General features: G+C 41.6%; 1 protein-coding gene across 4 annotated transcripts in view; it reads right to left on the reverse strand.

Moving 5' to 3' along the window:
- The window catches only part of vps13d (vacuolar protein sorting 13 homolog D), a 74,616-nt gene that overhangs the window by 38,883 nt on the left and 13,522 nt on the right, over window positions 1–22,211 (reverse strand). For 2 of the 4 annotated variants that reach the window (XM_085394965.1, XM_085394962.1), the window contains exons 13-32: window positions 21,920–22,102; window positions 21,149–21,279; window positions 20,986–21,040; window positions 19,074–19,253; window positions 18,759–18,889; window positions 18,482–18,614; window positions 16,085–18,376; window positions 15,835–15,986; window positions 13,028–14,080; window positions 11,678–11,768; window positions 11,416–11,542; window positions 11,136–11,316; window positions 10,395–10,619; window positions 9,024–9,177; window positions 8,153–8,369; window positions 7,508–7,679; window positions 7,053–7,168; window positions 4,161–4,385; window positions 3,776–4,074; window positions 1,689–1,822 (exon numbers count right to left, since the gene is read on the reverse strand). In XM_085394965.1, coding sequence (XP_085251091.1) covers window positions 1,689–1,822; window positions 3,776–4,074; window positions 4,161–4,385; window positions 7,053–7,168; window positions 7,508–7,679; window positions 8,153–8,369; window positions 9,024–9,177; window positions 10,395–10,619; window positions 11,136–11,316; window positions 11,416–11,542; window positions 11,678–11,768; window positions 13,028–14,080; window positions 15,835–15,986; window positions 16,085–18,376; window positions 18,482–18,614; window positions 18,759–18,889; window positions 19,074–19,253; window positions 20,986–21,040; window positions 21,149–21,279; window positions 21,920–22,102 — 6,251 coding nt within the window. The remainder of the gene's footprint in view (window positions 1–1,688; window positions 1,823–3,775; window positions 4,075–4,160; window positions 4,386–7,052; window positions 7,169–7,507; window positions 7,680–8,152; window positions 8,370–9,023; window positions 9,178–10,394; window positions 10,620–11,135; window positions 11,317–11,415; window positions 11,543–11,677; window positions 11,769–13,027; window positions 14,081–15,834; window positions 15,987–16,084; window positions 18,377–18,481; window positions 18,615–18,758; window positions 18,890–19,073; window positions 19,254–20,985; window positions 21,041–21,148; window positions 21,280–21,919; window positions 22,103–22,211) is intronic. The other 2 variants (XM_085394963.1, XM_085394964.1) reach the window with 2 other exon arrangements.

Genomic DNA, 22,211 nt, shown 5'->3' on the forward strand with positions numbered 1-22,211 from the left:
ATTTTGTTCAGTGATGAGGCAAACTTTTATGTGAATGAAGTTAACAAACAAAACCACCGCTATTGGTCTGACACTAACCCACATTGGATGGATCCCTCCAAGACTGTTGGACCAACAAAAGGGATGGTTTGGTGTAGTATATGGGGTACAACGATAGTGGGTCCATTCTTCATCAATGGAAACCTCAAGGCCACTGGATATTTGAAATTGCTACATGATGATGTGTTTCCCTCTTTATACACTGAAGCTGGCACGTTCCCTGAGTTTTTCCAGCAAGATGGTGCACCACCACATTATGGGTGCCAGGTCCGAGCATTCCTAGATGAACAGTTTCCTGGAAAGTGGATTGGTCGTCGTGGGCCAGTTGAATGGCCCCCAAGGTCTCCCAATCTGACCCCCTTAGACTTTTATCTTTGGGGTCATCTGAAGGCAATTGTCTATGGTGTGAAGATACGAGATGTGCAGCACCTGAAACTACGGATACTGGATGCCTGTGCTGGCATTTCTCCTGTGGTGTTACTATCAGTGTGTGAAGAGTGGGAGAAGAGGGTTGCATTGACAATCCAACACAATGGGCAGCACATTGAACACATTTTATAAGTGGTCAGAAACTTGTAAATAACTCATGAAAGAATAAAGTTACGTTGAAACCAAGCACACCATTGTTTTTCTTGTGACATTACCAATAAGTTTGATGTGTCACATGGCCCTCTTCCTATTGGAAAAAAACAAAGGTTGTATCCAAGATGGCCGACTTCTAAATGACCACCATGGTCACCACCCATCTTGAGGAGTTTGCCCCCTCACATATACTAATGTGCCACAAACAGGACTTTAATATCACCAACCATTCCCATGTTATTACGGTTTATCCATTTAAATGGCCCACCCTGTATATTGACTGAAACTAGCACCACTGACTAACAATGTGCTGTGAGGTAGTTTCTTGATCATTAATATGCATCATGACCATTGATCAGCAAATACTGATCAAAGACCATTGATCAATCTCAACTGATTAATGTCCATGAGTACCATTCACAGAGAGCTGGGGAATAGTTGCAATCACAGCATTGTAAGATGGTGACAGATGTACCCTAAAGCCCCCTCCTCAATTCAGAGATTGTCTTTCCCTTTTCATGCAAATAGCCTCTTTGACTGTTACTGATGGGTGGATAAGTGATGAAACACTTAATAATAATAATAATAATGGATTGGATTTATATAGCGCTTTTCAAGGCACCCAAAGCGCTTTACCATGCCATTGTTCATTCACTCTCACATTCACACACTGGTGGAGGCAAGCTACGGTTGTAGCTACAGCTGCCCTGGGGCAGACTGACAGAAGCGAGGCTGCCATATCGCGCCATCGGCCCCTCTGGCCAACACCAGTAGGCGGTAGGGTAAAGTGTCTTGCCCAAGGACACAACGACCAGGACAGAGAGCCCGGGGATCGAACCGGCGACCTTCCAGTTACAGATACGCTTCCCACCCCCCTGACCCACGGTCGCCCCACTTCTCCCACTGAAGGCGCTACATCCAGATGAACTTTTTGGTAGAGCCATAATACTAATACCACAATTAGATCATTTAATGAGTTTTAATTTTTAAACATCATCTCTTTGAACTGAATAAAAGAACTGTGATAAATGAGCAGCAGTACAACAACTAGCAGTCTCAGCTGTCACCTCTATTCCTGCCAGGCTGCCAGAGAAGGGTCGGTCCAGCAGACGGGGTTTGTAGGTAAGGACAGTGGTGCCCTTTAAAATGATGGCATTGGTATCCAGGCAGGACGAATCCTCCACAACCACAAACTCTGTTCCTGTAAATCAAATGGCAAATATTTAAAATGGCAAACTCAGTAAAATATGCAGGTCAGGTATTTTAGGATAACCCAAAATATTTCTAAGCCCTGGCATAATTTACAAATGCAGGAGATGAAATGCTACACAAATATATTTTTCTTCAGTGAGATTTAAGTTATTATGTGACTTTTTTTTAAACTATAAATGTAAAAAAAAAAAAAAAAAGGTTTTAGTTGTCTGACCAGTGACTGCCCGATGTGCAAGTCCTGTTTTTTTAACACTATGCAAAATAATTGTTAACAACATAGCATTCTAAAATGGGAGTGTATACAGCAACTAAGTTGTGCATGAAGATTGTGAGAGAAATACAGCACGTCATGTAAAGGAGATGGGGTATACAGCTGATTTTGTAAGTTTTCCCTCTAACAAAGAAATGATCAGCCTATAATTTTAATGGCAGGTTTATTTGAACAGTGAGAGACAGGACAATAACCAAAAAATCCAGAAAAATGCATTTCAAAAAAGTTAAAAATTAATTTGCATCTTCATGAAGGAAATAAATATTTGATCCCTTTGCAAAACGTGGTTTAGTACTTCGTAGCAAAACCTGTTTTGGTAACTGCAGAAGTCATACGTGTCTTGTCGTTGGACACAAGTTTTGCACATACCTCAGGGGGGATTTTGTCCCACTCCTCTTTGCAGATCCTCTCCAACTCATCGATGTTTCATGGCTAATGTTTGGCAACTCTAACCTTCAGCTCCCTCCACAGCTTTTCTCTGGGATTGGAGACTGACTAGGCCACTCCAAGACCTTAATATGCTTCTTCTTGAGCCAATCCTTTGTTGCCTTGGTCGTGTGTTTTGGATCATTGTTATGCTGGAATAACCGCCCACGGCCCATTATCAGTACCCTGGCTAAAGGAAGGTGATTATCACCCCATCCATCCTCCCTTTGATGTGATGCAGTTGTTCTGTCCCTTTGGCAGAAAAACACCCCAAAGCATGTTTCTACCTCCATGTTTGATGGAGTTCCTTCCGAGTAGTTCTGGCCTGATTCCTCACAGTTCTTATTTTATAAACTCCACGAGGTGAGATCTTGTGTGGAGCTCCAGACCGAGGGAAACTGGCAGTTATTTTATGATTCTTCCATATGCGAATAATCGCACCAACTGTTGTCACCTTCTTACCCAGCTGCTTGGTGATGGTCTTGTAGTCCATTCCAGCCTTGTGTAGGTCAACAATCTTGTCCCTGATATCCATGGAAAACTCTTTGGTCTTGGCCATGGTGCAGGTCGATTGATTGCTTCTACGGACAGCTGTCTTTTATACAGGTAACAAGCTGAGAAGGCTCCAAATGTCAGCTTGTTACCTGTATAAAATATAAATGGGAGCCAGAAATCTTGCTGATTGATGGGGGATCAAATACTTATTTCCTTCAAAATACAAATTAATTTACAACTTTTTTTAAAATGCATTTTTCTGGATTTCTTTTTCTCTCACAGTTCAAATAAACCTATCATTGAAATGACAGACTGGCCATTTCTTTACTGGTGGGCAAACTTACAAAATCAGTAGGGGTTCAAATAATTTCTCCCCTGACTGTGAGAGACCAAGCAATCTTTTCCCAATATGTCACAAGCACTAAAGGACAGTCTTATGAAGTAGTTAGCTCCATATAATGAGTGGAGGAAAATCAATCACTTTTCATTGCAGTTCTTTTCATTTGTAGATGCAGTGAAAATACAACTGCTGAATGGAAGTATTTCTGAATTCATTAAAAAATAAAACTATCTTTAAAAAAAACAACAAACTTGTTCCTGTTAGACTGCTAGTAGCATTAGTTACAGTACTGTGTGTAGCCACTGTAATCTGAAGTTTAAGCTACATTTTGGTGTGCCAACAACCACACTTTGACTACTTTTCAATATAAGAGCACACACAGTTTTCTTTCTTTGTTCTTCATGTCTGACCTGTGACGTTGATCTTGATCTCAAGGCAGCGCTCCTGGGTGACCGACACTGTGGACCTCTTGGTGACTACCCCACTCTTGACTGTCTTTGGCATAACAGTTCCTATTGTACTGGCCATGGTACAGGAACCTGAATCTGTGCTAGTGTTACTAGGCCAGCGCTGATGATGTTTGGCATCACTGGGTATCTTCTCAGTCGGCTTCTGCAGGAAGTCCTGTACCAGCTGGACCCAGTCAAAGATGAGAAAGACCCTGAGGTTGTTGAGGACCACTGTGAAGCTGGAAGACTCACGTGTGGATCTGTAGAAAGGGAGATCATAATGTAAGTGACTAACATTATCTAGAATGTCCACTTCTTCCAGTTCAAAGATGTTCTCCAGTGTTACCTATAATGCAGTTCAAGCTGTAAGGATGCCCGGTTGGTGCCTGTTTTGGATGCCTGGAGAATGCAATCAAATACATTGTGCCTTGCCCCATCATCTTCACCGGCTCTTTTATTTAACCCGGTGTATCGAGTGTCATATGCCAGCAGGGAATGAGACACCAGGTTGACAGACTTGGATCCATTAGAGAGACTCTCAAAGAGCAGTTTTGATTTAAGGAAGTCGAACCTTTGCAAGAAAAATAAAAACAAAAGGGTGAAATGGAATAGTTTCAGACTCCCCTGTAAAAAAAATTAACAATTTAAATCCCTCGAACACCACCACAGTTTTTCATCCATCAAATATTAGATGACCAAACCCAAGTTGCAACTTTTAGCTGATGTTTCTAGGAAATCAAAGAAGACATATAGCTTCTGTTTCTTCTTGGTGCACAAACTAAAATGATACCAAATGATTTAAAATTCTCTGGAGAAGTTTGGCTATGATGCACAGTGCCACGTTTGAAGAAAACCAAATACAGCATATCAACACACCTCATGCCAACTGTTAGCTTAATGCTAGAGCGGTGATGGGCTACATTGCAGCCACTTGCAGTCACTAAGTATGGAGACCATGAACAATCTGTGCACATATCTCAAGCACTGTCCACCATAATGGACATGATAAAAGCACCAGTTGCTAGGGAAAAATGTCTATTCCCCCACAGGCTGGCAGAGGTTTTTGGAGGTTTCTGGCTTTTGGTAGGTGACCTTGAATGCAAAGAAGGTACTGTACCAGAAAAGCGCCAAGTGTTTGATTTGATTGCTAGCAGACTGCCACAGTTGCCGGTAGCTTTTTATGTTTGTCTGCAAACTACGAGTTAAGCAGTAGTACATCTTGAGAAAGAGTGACGCAAACCAGAGATTAAGAAGATTGATCTCAAAATAAAAGTTGTGCCTTTGTGCTGCAGCCAACATGGTTCCTTAGGCACAGCATTTACTCTGAAGACAAACAGTCTCCATTTCCAGTTTGAGGCACCCTTAGTTTCACTTCCGCTCAGAGAGTAACTGGCCAGCCTGCATGAACTGTGTAACTGAGGTTACACAGGCTTAGAGAATGTGGGTTCACTTGATCCCACATTGTCACGTGTCCAAAATGGCAAACAAACGAACCTCAGTACCAAAAATTCTAGGGCCAAATGTGAGGCCTCGTCTCCCACAGATAAAAGCTTGAATTAAACCGGGTCATCCATCAGGATAATGGTCCCAAGCACAGCAGGAAATCTACAGTTGGTAAAATAAATGTTTAACCACTCATCGATATTCGAAGTAAATATATGTCTAAAGGTGCTATTAACATGAATTTCTTAATAGATGTGGTAACAACCCATACAACCCACACGAGCAATGAAATCAAATTGTAGATGTCCATAAATTAAGTGCAATTAGCAATGAGAAATGACACGGAAAAAGTATTGAACACACGCAGAACAGGGGGTCATGACAACGAAAGCCATGACCCTCAAGACCTTTGTGACCTTATTATTGCAAAACATACTAAGGGGCAACAAAAGTCACAAAACAAGTTAAAAAGAGGTAAACAAACAAACATACAAGAGAATGTGTCTGTCTGTGCATGAGCGTTTGTCCCCAGCATGAGCCAAGGAAGGGGCCCCAGACACCAGCCACCCAAGAACTGCCTGACACCTGCCGCAGCTCTCACCTCACAACAGAGAGGCCTAAGTGACCGAACCAGGGAGCAGGCTAGCAACCACCCACTAAGCACCTACATCACGGGGTTGTTACCGTTCTAAACCATGTCCCAGAGGGACCCAAGACTGGCCAAACAGATACACACACAGAAACTGCACAGAGGCACACATCCTTCCACATCCACCAAGAATTATCGCAATAGCTGTGCAAGAGCCAAGGGCCCCTTGTGGAGAGCTTAAGAAAGACCCTGAATCAGAAGGTATGATTGTTTCAAAGAAAACAACAAGTAACACACTCAATCTCCATGGCCTGTACCGCACAACTCCATTGCTGAAGAAAGCCTGTGAAATACTGGGAAACTATAGCCTGCTAAGATGTTTGGAGGTCTAAAAGCACAGCATATCACCCCAAAAACACCATACCATGAAGTCTGGAGGTAGGGCTGTTTTTCAGCACACACCACTTCATATAACTGAAGGAAGGATGAATGGAAAACGTACAGAGACATTCCTGTTAAAAATCTGCTGCCATTAAAATGAAATGAGGGTGGACATTTCAGCAGGACAATGATCCCAAACACACAACCAAGAAAATAATCAACTGGTTTTAGAGAAAGAAAATAAAGCTGCTCTAATGGCTCAGCTAATCAGCTGACCTGAATCTAATTGAAAATCTAAATGCTAAAGCTCAGAGTTTAGGATTTGGAGACTCTGTGGAAGAATGGGCCAAAATCACACTTGAGGAGTGCATTCGACTAGTTTCCCTATACAGGAGCTTTCTTGAAACTGTCATCACCAATAAATGCTTTAAATAAATAAATTTCCGTCGCATAATTTTTGGACATCTATGGTTGGATTTCTTTGCATGTGTGGACTGGATGGGTTGTTACAGACATCTGGTGAAAATAGCACCTTTAGAAATATATTTGCTTAGAAAAATGGTGACCATACCTATGTTACCTGCTGTATAACACCATGGCTGAAACCCCGCCCACAAGGTGCTACAATGACTCAAAGTCCAAACCTCAACCTGACTGAAGTGCTATTGCGGGACTGTAAGAGAGCTGCGCATAAATGACTGCCTGCAAATTTCAGTGAAGTGAAGGAATGCTGTAGCTCCTCCACAACAACACCAGCCCGAAATATGTTAAAGAGCCGTGAAATAGCTGTAAATGCTTCTATATAGAAAGTCAGAAAGGACTTACCTTGCTAGTGAGCATTTGTGTTCACTGTTTTGGGGATTGTACAGTAGCTCCAAACTGACATCCATCATGTTCAACAAGAATGAAAAGTTGGTATAAACATCTCCACTCAACACCGTCTAGGGAGAGAGAAAAAAGTCAGTCTGCAAACTGAAATATGAAAAAAGAGCTAATCTGTTTTGCCATTCTGGCAATGAGATCTTCTATAATTGTAGTTGCTGTCCTCACTACCCACCACGTAGCCTCACCTGAAGAATTCCCTGCACTTTCCAATGTCAGCTTTACGCTCTACATCACCTCCTTTTTACAGCTTTTAAAATGAGTAAATGTTCTGCAGTATTTAAGACATAAAAAACCAGCAAATGCTATATTTTGTAGGATATATGACATATCCTTATTTAAAAATGTACTACAATGCACTGTAAACTGCTCAGGTGTACGTATGTGTGCTTTCTCACATAGGTGCTGGGATCCTGCAGGTTGTAGGGTCGCAGGAACTCTTCAATAGGCTCTCCCAGGTTGTTTTCCAGTAGCCCTCTGACAAGTTGGTAGTGGTCCACATCCAGAGAGCAGTGTACCGATGACAGGCTGCCTTGGATGGACATGTCGGGTACCACATGGCTGAGCTCTCTGAGTTAGGACCAGGTTTGGATTATGAGTATGGTCATATACTGAAACAATTCTAGCATGTGCTACAGAAAAAGGTTTTCTCTAAACATTATCCCATTATTCATGTGAGAGTTGGTGATGTTTAAAACTTCAGCATATCAATGAGTGTAGGATTAAAATATTTGATGTACTGAAAGCCTGTACTTTTCAGTATCCTTCAAAGTTGGAGGAGAACCCAACAAAGCCAAAGTTGGGTGCTCGTGAGCCTAATAGCCCTGAGTTATAACTGACTTATTTTACGGTAGGGGAGCAAAACAACACAAAAATAATGGATGGACAGTGAAAATATGCCCTGAAAACTGATTTTCAATTCAGCTTCAATTCAGTTTTATTCATTTAGTGCCAAATCTCAACAAAAGTCACCTCAAGGTGCTTCCACTGCTAAAGAAAAAAGAAAAGAAAGTCTGTTATGAGCATTTAAAAGCAGGGCTTACTTGTCCAGGTTGCGCTCCACTTTAAGTTCGAGGCGGCAGCAGTCTTTCAGCAGGTTGTTTCCGGTGCGACGGACACAATAGGAAGGAAAGACCAGGTCTGAATATTCAAGAGGTTTACCACCACTGTCCAAAGGTTGACTTGGCAAACGCTCTGCAGCAAAGATATCCATCTCCTGCAGGTCCAATGCAATGCAGTCCAACAAGCACACATGGTTTTCTAATGGGGATAAAGACACACCACATACAGCTAGGTTCATAGTGTTTTGGACAAATTCTATAACACTGCCTTTACCATCTTCAATAGATGACATGGCTTCCTTTGGCTGCTCTTACTTTCATAATTCTTTTCACTTCCCATCATTCTGATACAAATTAATCTTGTACCAGAATGATGGGAATCAGTCCAATGTTGTTTCTCTACAGGCCTCAACTGACATGTTAAATGTTACGTTTCATATCAGTATAATTACAGAAAATATGGCCTGTTTGGAGTTAGGGAAAGTCTCCTCGCTCTTAAAGGAAGACAGCAGCAGGGCTAAAGTTTGCAAAGCTCCAGCTGAACAAAGCACAAGACTTCTATTATGTCCTTTGGATAGATGAGGTGAAAGTGGAGATATTTTGCCATAAGTTATGCAGTCTAAGACCTAAGTCCAGACCTCAACAAGATTAAAATGATGTGGTAGGACCTTAAGAGAGCTTATCATAAATGACGGCCTGCAAACACTATGAAACACCAAGGACTGCTAGAGATGTGTGAAATGGCCGTGCATCCTTATCGAGGGCTTTAAGAACTCAGAAATTACTCACCTTGCTAACGAGCATTTGCATTCACTGTTTTTTGGGACTGTACAGTAGCTACAGAGATGCTGACCTAAACTGCGAGGGCCATCCTTCTCAGGTGTCTTCTCTGTGTCTACGGTTTGTGGCCTCCCAGAGGTGAAACCTGTGTATGAGGTCGAACTGGATGTGGAGACTCTGCACGTCTCCTGATCACTGCACCTCTCTGCTGCACTCTGGACATGCTCCTTTAAAAAAAAGAAAAAGAAAAGAGCTGTATAGTTGAACACCAAGTACTTTTAAAATTGATTTCTACATACACACACAAATAGTAAATCATATTTTTGTTAAATGCCAAAATAACTAAAAGCAAAAGACACTATAAACTGTTTTACATATATATTTATGAGATGGGACTGTGGAAAAGCTTACCAAGAGCTTAGAAAATAATATACACGAAAAACAAATACAATTTTCAAAATACTTTATCATAATAACCTAAATCTAACATAATTCCTAAAATTTAGTAACACCAATTGTTAATTTTTAAGTGAAGTCTATTTCTTTGTAAGCACATTTAAAAACAACACACAGATTGACCAAAGTGTCATGCAAACTGGGGGAAAAACACTGAAACAAAAACAGAGACAAGACACAAACCAAAAAAAGAATTTAAAAAAATCCTAGGGAGTAAAGACGTGTCTTCAGGCGGGTTATACAATACAATATTCTTAATTATTTTTATATAATTTAATCTGTGGATCTCTTTAGGTCACAGTTAAACTTATACATTCAAGCATGTATTTGTCCTTAAGAGTATTTTTTCCCCCCTGTGTTATACATTTATGACAGGAGGAGTAACCTCTGTTTAGTCAGTGTAACATGTAACAATAACTGTACAACCAGCTTTGTGAGGCAAATGAGTATGTAATATATGCCGATCATTGACATATCGGCATTACTTTACATCATCATTCAGATATTTATAGTATGGTGACTTGTGGCACTGTAAAAACAGTACAACCTGTTTCCACATCAAAAGCATTGTCCCATTTCAGATCCTTGTTTTTGAATTTGCTGGGATTTAATTCTTCACACACACACACACACACACACACACACACACACACACACACACACACACACACACACACACACACACACACACACACACACACACACACACACACACACACACACACACGTAGATAAGCATCATTCCAAAAAAACAGTGATGATGTGCACACAGTCATCATAATAGCTGGTTAAACACCAAAGCCAATCAGAAATTGAACTACACTTGACAATCACTAACTTATAGTACATTAGTGTGTGAAGTGACATGTTGTTTTTTTTAAACGTATAATTTAAATAATAATAAATGTGGTGAAATTAGAAAAGACTGGAAGAGAAATGGGGCGCAGGCATCACTCCATGCATGGATGAAACCAGAAGCATGACTCACCAGAGAAGGGAAAAAGGCATGTGCCATGGTCAGTTTCTCTACCTTGTCTCTGAGGGAAAAAGTCCCATACGCCCCTGCAGGAAGGAAGTGGTTCTTCACCCTCAGCTGACCAAGGTTGACTACAATGAGCCTTGGTGACCAGGAGCTCTCTGGGATGAGAATAACTGGGGCACCAGCCTCAATATCCAGCAGGAGTCTGGATGCCCTCTGAGGCTGATCTCGTACCTTTTGACAGACACAGGGAGGAAGGAATGAGCAATATGCAACAAAACCCCCACTGGTTAGCACAATCTCTCCAGTGCTTTATCATGAAATGTAATGGAAAAACACAATCTAATTAAAAAATTAACAAGTAAACACCTGTGCTTATTTAGTGCCCCTCCAATTAAAAAAAGTCATGCAAAGTGTAGTTACTGACAAAGCCTGCTCTGCCCAAGAGTGAACTGTGCCACTTTAGCAGTGGTCAAATTGACAATGTGGTCCATTCTCCAAAAGAAGGAACGAACCTTCTCAAGAACACTAAACGGCCTGAAGACCACAGAGGACAACTGAAGTCTTTCCTTGGTTAAGAGTCTTTACATCTAACCAAATGAAATGCAGCCTGGAGAACATATGCATAACTTTACAAGGGGCTACAGGCAATGACACCAACTTCACTAACATTTGGTTTGTAAAAACTACAGCCTAAAGAAATCATGTTGTTTTCTTTCCATGACGGCAGCCCTAGCAGACAGCACTCACAAGCTGGCCCTCCACTGCAGCCCGCTGCCGGCCTAGCACATCCTGTAGCTGAGTGAAGTGTTGGATGAAGGCTGCCACCTCAGCTTGAAAGCGCTGTGTGTGCACGTAATGCACTGACGCCATCTGCAAAGACACCTTGATGTCACATTCCCGCTCCAGGTCGGGGTCAGGCTGGCCATACCTGAGGAGAACAGAGCACACAGGTGACTAAAAACAGCACGATACTTCTAATTCCTTTAGCACAGAGGAACAGTCTTTCGAGCACTGCAGTGATACATACTTAAGAATATTGAAGATCAGTGCCTCCCCTCCTTGTGTAGTGAAACGCTCTCTGTAGAGATCACCATGTGGGGTCAGGTCACTCAGGGACAAACTTCCTAAAGCTCCTTGTAATGCCATGTCACCATCTGAAATACCAGACAAAATATAACAACAATATACATTTTGGTGAATCGATAATAATAAGATAAAATCTGAATATGCACAGTTTGTTTTTTTGCTTTTACAATATGGAAAATAAAATAAAAAAGATTCATTCATACCAAACATCTCCAGATGAGCAGATAATTTGGACACACTTGCTTTGGCAAGCTCATTGAGTTTCTTATTCAGTACAAGAGACAAAGAATGAACCTATGAATGAAAACACGGAAAGGGGTTAGCAATACAAAAATCACTTCAGAATTGCCACTTTACACTCACCAGCCACTTTTATCAAGGACACCTTGCTAGTAGTAGGGTGGACCCCATTTCACCTTCAGAACTGCCTCAGTTCTTATTGACACAGATTGAACAAAGTGTTTAAAACATTCCTCAGAGATCCATGTCCATGCTGATATGACATCATCACACAGTTACTGCAAATGTTTTGCCTGCATCCATGATTTTAATTCTCCTGTTGCACTAGAGCCCAAAGGTGCTCAAAGTATCTAGCCATTACATTACCGCCAACCTGAACCAATGATAAAACGTAGGATGGATCAAATTGTGACTACGATCCAAATCTTGCAGGAGAAACTGAAACTCATAAGACCAACATTTTTTTCCCCCAAATCTTCTGACCATTTTTGGAGAGCCCTTGTAAACTGCGGCCTCAGTTTTTAACCCCCTACTTAGCTGACAGGAGTGGCACCCGGCATGGTCTTCTGCTGCTTTAGCCTATGCGACTAGTTCACTCCCATGTATTCATGTGTGATTATCAGGGTTGCAGCAAGGCTATATGTTCCAGGTGTAATCTCTCCACTGTGGAGGTCTCTCCGGTTGGTTCACAGCATGACTGACTGTTATGAACCAACACTTGATGAATTTGCTAGTATGTTTACTAGATGATTAGCAAATGACATGGTATGCTTTAGATCATAAGCCCTGTTTTTCCCCAGCAACCCCCTCACCTATTATCATTGTGCTACAAAGTCCTTCTTTTCCTTCTGTTTTTTTTATTTCTAGCAGCGTGACAGAAGTTTATGTTCTTGAATTATTATGCTATCTCTTGATTGCAGACTTTGAAAATAATACACCTACCTGTTAAGTACGTTCTTGACTTGACTACATGCTGTACACCACATTCCAAATTATTATGCAAATTGTGTTTAAGTGGCATAAAGATCAAATAAGTTGTTTTTCAATTAAACTCTTGGATGGAATTGTGTCTCAGGGCTCTTTGTATCACTGAAATTAATCTCGGATACCTATGATCATTCGTTTGGCAGGTGAGCCCAATTAAAGGACAAACCACTAAAATTGTATCTGACAGCCTTACATTGCTATCCTTAGAGCAATGTAGCCTGCATCAATGATAAACAGACTATATTTTCATACAGGATCTCTTAATTATTGAATCCATATGCATTCAGCATAAGGTCTGATAACTTTTAGCAGGCTATGTGACATACCTTTAGGTCGACTTTGGTGTTGACAGGCTCTCTTTTGTCTTTCTCACTGCTGTCTGGCTCATAGAGAGGCTCTCCTGGCGCGGGCTGGGGTGTCACAGGCACCTTGACTGCATGATTATTGGCAGTAGAGCCAACACCAAAAAAGTCCAGAATAACCACCCAGGTCTGCAGCGTGATCAAGACGTCCAGGCAGTTAAAGTCAACGTCCACACTTCGGCCTACGCTCCCATAACGCGTTCTGAACTCTGGATGGTTCTGGTCAACCAGCTGTACACTGATATGGACTAATGACTCATCAAAATCTGGTGGTGGGTTAGGAGAGGGTGTGTGGTGGTTCGGAGAAGGAGGAGGAGTGCAGGGACAGTCCGGGCCCCTCTTGGATTTGCGACTGCTAGATGAAGGGTTGCTGGGGTGCCTCTGGTACAGCTGGAAGACATTCTGAGCCTCCTCCATGTGAGCGGGCAGTGACCGAGGCATGACTGGGTACAGAGCATTAGATGCTGACGGACAGCTTTGAGAAAGGTACTCCTTTGGACTAAAGGTGGAAGGTTTGGGAGCTCCACGCGACACCATCAAATGTTTGTACTTGGACTCGGGATTCTGCTCCAAAAGGTCTTCCATGAGCAGGGAACGAAGAGCCAGCTGGATTTCCAGTAAATGAGGGTGATCCTTGGTAAAGTCTCCCTCCAAATCTTGGAAGCGCAAACTGACTAAGCCCTGGGACCCCTGTGTTAGATCAGCACTGAGATGAACCTGCAATTCTGCCACATGTAAGGTGACTTTTAGCTGAGTGAACGAGGAAGAGTCAATTGTATGTTTGTTTGACTGTAGAGGCAAAGGAGATGAAAGTGACATGTGAGAGAAGCTGAAGTGAGGAGGGTCCCTTGCAAACATTCCTCCCTGGGGGTCGGGAAAGCGGTGAGGTTTGGTGCAGGAAGGTGTTGGTGGTGGGGGTGTGGGCGGCTGGCTCGGTGTAACATGTTGCTCTTCAGTCAGAGACAAATTGTCCAGTGTCTGGAGGACTTGTTCATACACAGGCTTGCACAGGAACACCTGTCACCAGAATGAAATGTTAAAGCAATTAATAACCCAGCAGTAAGACTTGCACAGCCATCGCATGTTATATCCGACTTCATCTCAAGCAGAAGATGGTGCAGCTGTGTTGGAATAAAGTATTCTCAAAAGGGAAAGGTGAAGCCAGTCAAGCTAGTCTTGGTGTAACCATGTGATGTTGTGATAAGCCAAAATTATTAAAGTAATAGAGTCAGTTTAAAATTTGTATCTTTAAAATCTAGAAAAAAAGAGAGGTAGTTACATCTAAACAAAAACTGTGGTTTTTAAATTATTGCTTTTAATTACAAAAGTCTTACTTCCTAACTTTTTACAAGTATATTTTAGGAAGATTAATCCAAAATACTCTCCACCTTTCCACCTCTGAAAAATATAAATGATGCAGATGTGCCACAAACTGCAGTTACACGAGTGGCTGGCAGCTGAATTCCATTTTTATCTTAAAATGCACAACTCTACAGCAGCGTGTTATAGCCTACAATAAAAAATGTTTTTTGTCTCTATGTATAGTTTTCTCTATATTAAAAACATGCATGGGCGGTGAATTTTTTAAATCAGTTGTTTGGGGAATCTGGTGTCTACGACAGAGTATTATGGCCACATTAAGAAAAAAAACAAATACAGATCAATTTGAGAATAAAGTTGAAATTCTATTTTAAGAAAAAACTCAAAATGTGGAGATTACAGCTGTTTCTAGGCAAACTTCCACTTTCACTTTAATTTTAAAATGATCAATGCTATATTTGTTTCTTATTGTGGTCATAATACTGCTTCATAGATGTCCACAGCTTTTAGCTCAGGTCTCTGAACTAGACCTTTAGACCAACATTTTCTGTGTTGGTGCAACTTTTGTATATGATAAATTACATGACTTACTACATGTTACAGACCAGCTCAGAAACTAATGGAGGAAATCAAGCTGTGTTATTTTTGTAATCTTGTTTATAAATTTAGTTTAAATATAGTTTACACTTCTCACACATTAATATTCAGTAATTGTCAGACTACTGTTGTTTAGAATTTTTCTTTTATAGAAATACAGATTTTTCCAACTATAAGGAGTTCAAAATGTTCTACTTCATGGTTCTTTGTTCAGTATTGATGTGAAGGACACTTTACAGAAACATCTACTGACAGTAGTTTAAAGAAAGAAAGGTAAAGTACAGGTTTGAATTGTTGTAAGGACAGCATTTATGTTAAAAAGTGAAATTGGGCCCAGCTCTGTTGTAATACTGATGTGCAAGCACTGTTGTGCTTTCCTTAATGTACTATGTGATCTGTAAAGGCAAAAACCACCAGTCTGTGTTTTCTATTTATGTGTTTAGAAGTAAATGGTAAATGGCCTGCATTTGTATAGCGCTTTTCTAGTCCCTAAGGACCCCAAAGCGCTTCACACTACATTCAGTCATTCACCCATTCACACACACATTCACACACTGGCGATGGCAAGCTACATTGTAGCCACAGCTGCCCTGGGGCGCACTGACAGAGGCGAGGCTGCCGGACACTGGCGCCACCGGGCCCTCTGACCACCACCAGTAGGCAAACATGGGGTTAGTATCTTGCCCAAGGATATTTGGCATGCAGCCAGGAGGCAGCCTGGGATCGAACCACCGACCTTCTGATTAGTGGCTGACCTGCTCTGCCACCTGAGCTACAGCCACCCCATAGTAACCAGTCCTTCATTCACGAATAGTGACTTATATTTAGAATGCATATATAGTTATGTTATATACCTTAACAGGATTAACAAATTTGCCCTCAATTCTCAGTAGTCCTGTGCTCTTGAAGGATTCCTCTGTGGTGAGGAGAGTAAACTGTGCATCTCCATCAACAGGAACTTTCTCCAGGGTGAACTGTATAGTGGTGTCTTTCAGTATATGGAAAGCTAATGAAAGAAAGAAATTATATGAACATACTTGCATTACCATGGAGAGAATCTGCCATCCGAAATACAACTATCCTAGAAATTTTAAGCGTGCTCACCTTTTCCATCATTTAAGGATTCAAAGAAGTCATGACGTGTGAACTGTGGTCCATCCTGAGTGTTGCTCCTGTTGCGAGTTGGTGACACGCTGCCAGCATTAACCCCCTTGCCTAGCCTCTTCACAACTAAATTACTCATGTTGAGTGAATAGAGGCAAATGTCCTTCACCAACACCTGCAACCTTTCTTTTTCTGAGTCTTGCCCAGCAACAAAATTCTGGATTGTTATGCTTCCCAGGTGACCAACCAAGAGTTCTGGGTGACCAGGTTTACGGGGAATGGACACAACTGGTGATTCAATGCTAATGTTGAGGGTCAGTTTTACTAAGAATGTATCTAAAGTGGATTCAGGTTCCTCCATGGGAACGTCCTCTTCATCCTCAAACGGATAGGCCCAGCTCTGACTCAAAGATCGCATTTTCCGTGACGGCGTCTCAAAGAGTGACACCATCCCACTATACTCTGCTGTTTTGTTAGCTAAAACTGTTGACACTTTCGTGGCAGCTCTTTTCAACATGGAGCGGAAATTGTCTTCTACTTCATTGGCTGACAGACTGAGTTCCTTTAAGAACTTAGCTGAGTGGTTGTAGTGCAATGATGCCATTTGAAGTTTCAAAGAACACTCTCCTTGGGATTTCTCCATAAGGCGGAAATTCAAAGCTTCTGCAGGAGAACGTTCTCCTGTATTGGGAAGGAATGTTAATCCATCAAGACTTGGGGAGCAGTCTTCAACACTACCGATGCTGACCACAAACTGGCTTCGGCCTCCCTCCTGGGTTAGGTCCACCAGCTGCATGCATCCAAGTGAACCATTAATGTCCAACCGGCTACCCATGGACACATTGACCTTGGTACCAGTAATGCTGGCAGTGGCAATCTTCAAACCCTTCTTCTCAGTACCTAAAACAGTGCTGGTAGACTCTGTACGGAGGAGAAGCAGGTTGAGGCGATGGATCTCCACAGTCAGTTCTTTGTTCTGGTCATAGGTGGACTGATATATCCCATCTTGTTCCTCACCACAGTCCTGTTCTGTATGTTGTTGTGCTTTATCGTGTTGCACTGGTGACGTCCAGGTGCCTTCTTCTTTGGGGAAAGACTTCTGTAGGAACTTGAGCAGTTCTACCATAGTCTCAGGGTTGAGAATGATATCCAGGTTATTAACCTGCATGCTTGTAACCTGAAGGGAGCTTTCCAAATTCATGGAGGGGCAGTCTGAGCTGACAAACTGGTACTCAAGCTTAATCAGGGCTTCTTGGTCTTTGAAAAAGGAACTGAAGGGGGAGAGTCCATCTGAGGGCAGGTGAGAAGACTGCTCAGTATAGCTTTGCTGATGTGGAGGAGAACTGCCATTAGCTGAAACAGGAGACGATGGCTGGCTTTCTTTTAGGCTGCCTGTGGGTATGTCAAAACTGAGATGCTTATGAGAAGCAACAAGGAGGTCAAAGTCTGAGCCGTAAGTTTGTAGGGTGTCCACCAGCAGAAGACCATGGACAGTTAGAGCAACTTCTGCATCATATGGTCGCTTGACAAAATGAGCATTTGTGCCAAACACTTTAAGAACAGATATGTACCGCCCATCACTCTCTACACCAAGCTGCATGTAGTTAATGTTGAATTCAGCTAACAGTAGACGGGATTCCACCAAGACTTCACGTGTATGCTGCTCCAATGTCATCACGCTCTGAGTAAGATTTTTGGCTGAACCCTGCAGCTTCCATGAGCTCTCTTCTCTTTGAAATATCTTTTCATGGCGGAGGGTAAGAGGATCAGAAGGTCTGACAGTCTGACTCTTCTCTTGGCCTTTGTTTCCTTCATTTACAGCTGGACTGTTTAGTCTAGCCAGACAACTCCTGAGAGCAGTCATCTTCTCAAGGTTCATATGGATCTTGAGGTCTGGTAGGGTTCCTGACAGCACAGCACCGGGGAGCTGGGGGTCAGATGTGTAGCGCAGTCTCTGCTCAAGCTGCAAGAGCACATTGAATTTCTCCACCACGTGTGTAGGCCCTACCTCACTCTCCTGAAGATGCTTCCAGTTGTCTTTATAGCGACCAACCATTATCTGGAGGTCTTTAAAGGACAAGGAATATTTTTCATAAAGCTTTTGTCTGTAGGCCTGAGTACCTTCCAGAGACCTGAAGCTTGTAAACTCAGGGTATTTCACCTGTGCTTTCAAAGGCACATCGAGTTCAGGTGGGGGAGATTCTGGTGGGGTTGCAAGAGGAGTCTGGTACTCATCATCACTTATGTTTTCTCTTTCTGGCTGAGTAGCCACTGAGTTGGACTTATTGTCATCTTGAAAAACAATGGATACAATAGCAGGGGTAAGTCAGATATCACTCTTAACAGTGGGAAAAATAACAAAGACACTGAGGCATATTAGTGAAATGGCTAATTTACCTTGAGAGTTTGTCAGTAGAATCCTGCCTAAATCAACAACAACAAGCATTGGGTCTCCTGACTGGAAGTCATCAGGAAAAATCACCTGGGGTGCAGAGATGTCCAATTTCATTGTCCAGCGCTTACTGTTCTCCTACGAATCAGACATGAGTAAGATTTAATGGTGATTTAACTTTTTCATACCACCATGAGCAACATGAGGCAATTGTTGTTGTGATTTGACACTATAAACTGAATTGACTGAAAAATATAATTGAATTCAGAGTATGTTTCTTACAATGAACTCTCCCACAAGCAGCTGATCGATGGTTTGTCGGATTTCTGCCTTGGTCTGCATTTTCAGCTTGTTGTACTGCCTCCTTGCAGCTTCTGCCACTCTCAGCTCCAGTTCTGACTGATACCCAAAACCTGGGTTTGAAAGACATTTATTTAAACAGTAAACTGTTTTTAAACAGTCTCAATTCAGTCAACTCTGCTTGTAATTGCATATCACATGACCACTCACGCAGAACACATTTCTGGTCTCAGTGCTTGCAAAACATGCTACAGAGGAAAACCAGCAAGGTATAAAATCCACTTTAAATATACTTACCCGAGGTGTGAATTCTTCCCTTATAAAAGAATTCAATCACTTCTTTTATTGCTTGTGGGTTGTAGATTATGTTCAGTGGACTAGTGTTTACTTCCAGTCTTCTCTCAAACTTGCACCTCACAGGGTTACGCTCGTAAATCATCTCAAACACTGGGCATGAAACGCATTCCACATTGCATCCTGACAGAAACATAACAAACAAAGTGTTCTCAAGTGCGTTATGTTAAAAAAGGAAATAGTCACTCAAATCTGGTAGTATGCAATAAAAGCACAATTCCATTACACAGCAGTGGGTGATAAGTTTCATCACAGCAGGTGTCTTTCTGAAAGTGCTGCAACTAAGTTTAAGAATACAATTCCTCTACTGTTATTTTCTTCACTGCCATGAGCCAACACAGAACAGAACAGCAACCTGAACTCTGCTCTCACATGTAGGCTGATTATCTCAGCTTTACATCTTCACTGCATATGACTCTGGATACTGTGTAAAGGAGAACAACCCTAGGTTTCTCTCTGCACGGTTGCCATGCTCACAAAAAAATAAGAGCTCTGTTGAACCAATCAATCCTTTAAATCTTAACTAGCAACCTTAAATAGCAACAGCTTTATGAATTTATCCACAAACAAAATTTTGCTCTTTGGAGAAGAAGTTACTCATAACCATCTCACAGACGACATTCAATTCAGTTCAATTTTATTTATATGGCACCAAATCAAATCAAAACAACAGCCGCCTTGAGGTGCTTAATACTGTAATTTAAAGAGATTAGTTAAATTAATACAACCAAATGCTTTGGTTACAGTGAGAAGGAAAATCTCCCTTTTAACAGGAAGAAACCTCCAGAACCAGCCTCGGGGAGGGGCAGCCATCTGCCATGATCGGTTGGGGCAATGAATGACAGGACAAAGACACACTCTGGAAGAGAGCCAGAGATTAATAATAATTAATGCAGAGTGGTGTATAAACACAGTGAGTGAAAAAGGTGAATGAAGAAGAAACACTCAATGCATTGTGGGAATCCCTCAGCATTTCCCTCGGGATAAATATCATCAATCAATCCATCATCCTAGACCTATTGCAGTGTAACTAAGAGGGGGTTCAGGGTCACTTGATCCAGTTCTAACTATACACTTTATCAAAGTAGAAGACATATATGATTCAAACCACTATAGCACAGTTCCTGTAATACCTACAGTATGCTCTAATAAGCACAACGATGAATCCACACCCAGAGACCACATTCTGTACTGAAACCTGACTGAAACTCAAATAAACCTTTCCTCTGCAGATGATCGGGAAGGTTGGAGATTGGAATGTAATTAGCTAAGAGAGAAGGGTCAAGTGATGGGTTTTTTAGTAACAGTTTAAATACTGCCAGCTTGAAGATCTTTGGTACATTTGGTACACAGCGGATTAATCGAAATAGGTTGATCATATTTAAGATTGAAACATTAATTAATAGTAGGACTTCTAGGAAGAAGACTGCAAAAGACTGACGAAGTTCATGAAGTCATTACTAGTTAAGGTTAAAGGAATGCTTGGCACAACAGAGCTTTGACCTTTTGTCAACCTGGCTACAGTGCTGAAGAGGAACCTAGGGTTGCTTTTATTTTCTTCAATTAGTGATGAAAAGTAAGACGTTCTACCTTTACAAAGGGCTTTTTTAATAAAAGCAGCAAACTATTTTTCCGGACTAAATTATGAGATGGTCTAAATTAATCCACTGGCAGGACACAAATATCGACACACTGAATTTAAAAACTTCCCCCAACCATTTGTGCACAATTTAATACTCACCCACATACAGCATGGCCACAAGCTCAGCGAACCAATTATTTTATTCCGTTTCCATAAAACTTTACTTCATAACTGTAATTGGTCATTAACATTAACACAAAACAAAAATCTTACCAGAAGTAGTGCTGGACTGGCTCGATGACTGGTTAGCTACAACAACAACGTTCCCCTATAACATGTAACAGCAAAATATAATTAACTGTGTGTTTGAGGAACTGCAATCCACTTTTTCAATATTTTTATGTGATGAACTCCCTGCTCTGCCATCACTGCTTACCGTTTTGGGCGACACCAGGACAGGAAAGATGGTGCCCTGAGTGGTCAAGTCTCGAAGGAACAAACTTCCCAGCTTTACAGACAATAAGGAGGACTCTGAGCGAGGGAGAGACTCCACCATCACTTTCACCCCTGTGGAAACAGTTACAGTCATTTGGATTTTAACAGACGTGCACAGGTTTTGAGTTTATTACATTTTCCCATCAGTCTATGGGAAAAACAGCTGTAGGTAGATTAAACTACAGCTAGATTGTGAACATCAGTCACTTGTTGGAACAAAGACTTTGATGGCATCAGTCATGTGACTCTTAACTGGCTGGTTTCTTATGTCTCTAACAGGTCCTTATCTGTAAGGCTAGGACATTAATGTTTTACGTGAGATCATCCATCTCAACTAAAATATTTTAGGGGGACTTGAATTTGTTCACCCAGGGTACCCCCCTCTCTTGATATTCAATGCAGACTGTATTCAACTATGTTTCCATCCTGCATCCTGCAGGTGAATGAAGCCACAAAACAAGTGAACAAACATGTTACAGTTTATCAGAGCTGCTGGGTCCATTTAGGGTTGATTAACTGCCCGAGTGGAAGAAGTTGAAAAATTACCATCATTGAGAGAGTATTAATGGTTCTCTAATAAATCTAACCAAAGCACGGCCTCCTCAATCCAACTCTTCCACACACAGCAGATTAGACGTGCAAATACTCTGGTTTTTCACTTGAGATGCTTGAGTTTAGACATTTAAAAGACACAATTCCTGCTTTGATATACCAGAGAATTCCAGCTGTATGACTCCACTCTCATGTAGCGTGTCTCCGCACTTGTCCTGGTGGAAGAGGGTGACTCCACCTTTCTCCAGTAAGAACTCCAACCGGCCAAACAGATGATCTCGCCTGGTGAAAGTGTTCAAAGTGTGAGAGTCCTCCAAGGGGTCGAACAAGTCTTCTGTTTCTGCTGGAAAAATATTAAACGTTTACATTATTTTAAACAGAAGATTGTTTCACAAGACATGTGTGCACTACCACAACTAGAGTTTACAAACAGATGAAAAATAGATGTAAAA

Source organism: Rhamphochromis longiceps, linkage group LG20 (genome assembly GCF_057381845.1).
Source record: "Rhamphochromis longiceps isolate RC_006_pf linkage group LG20, R_longiceps_female_GT1.1, whole genome shotgun sequence".
NCBI lineage: Eukaryota > Metazoa > Chordata > Actinopteri > Cichliformes > Cichlidae > Rhamphochromis > Rhamphochromis longiceps.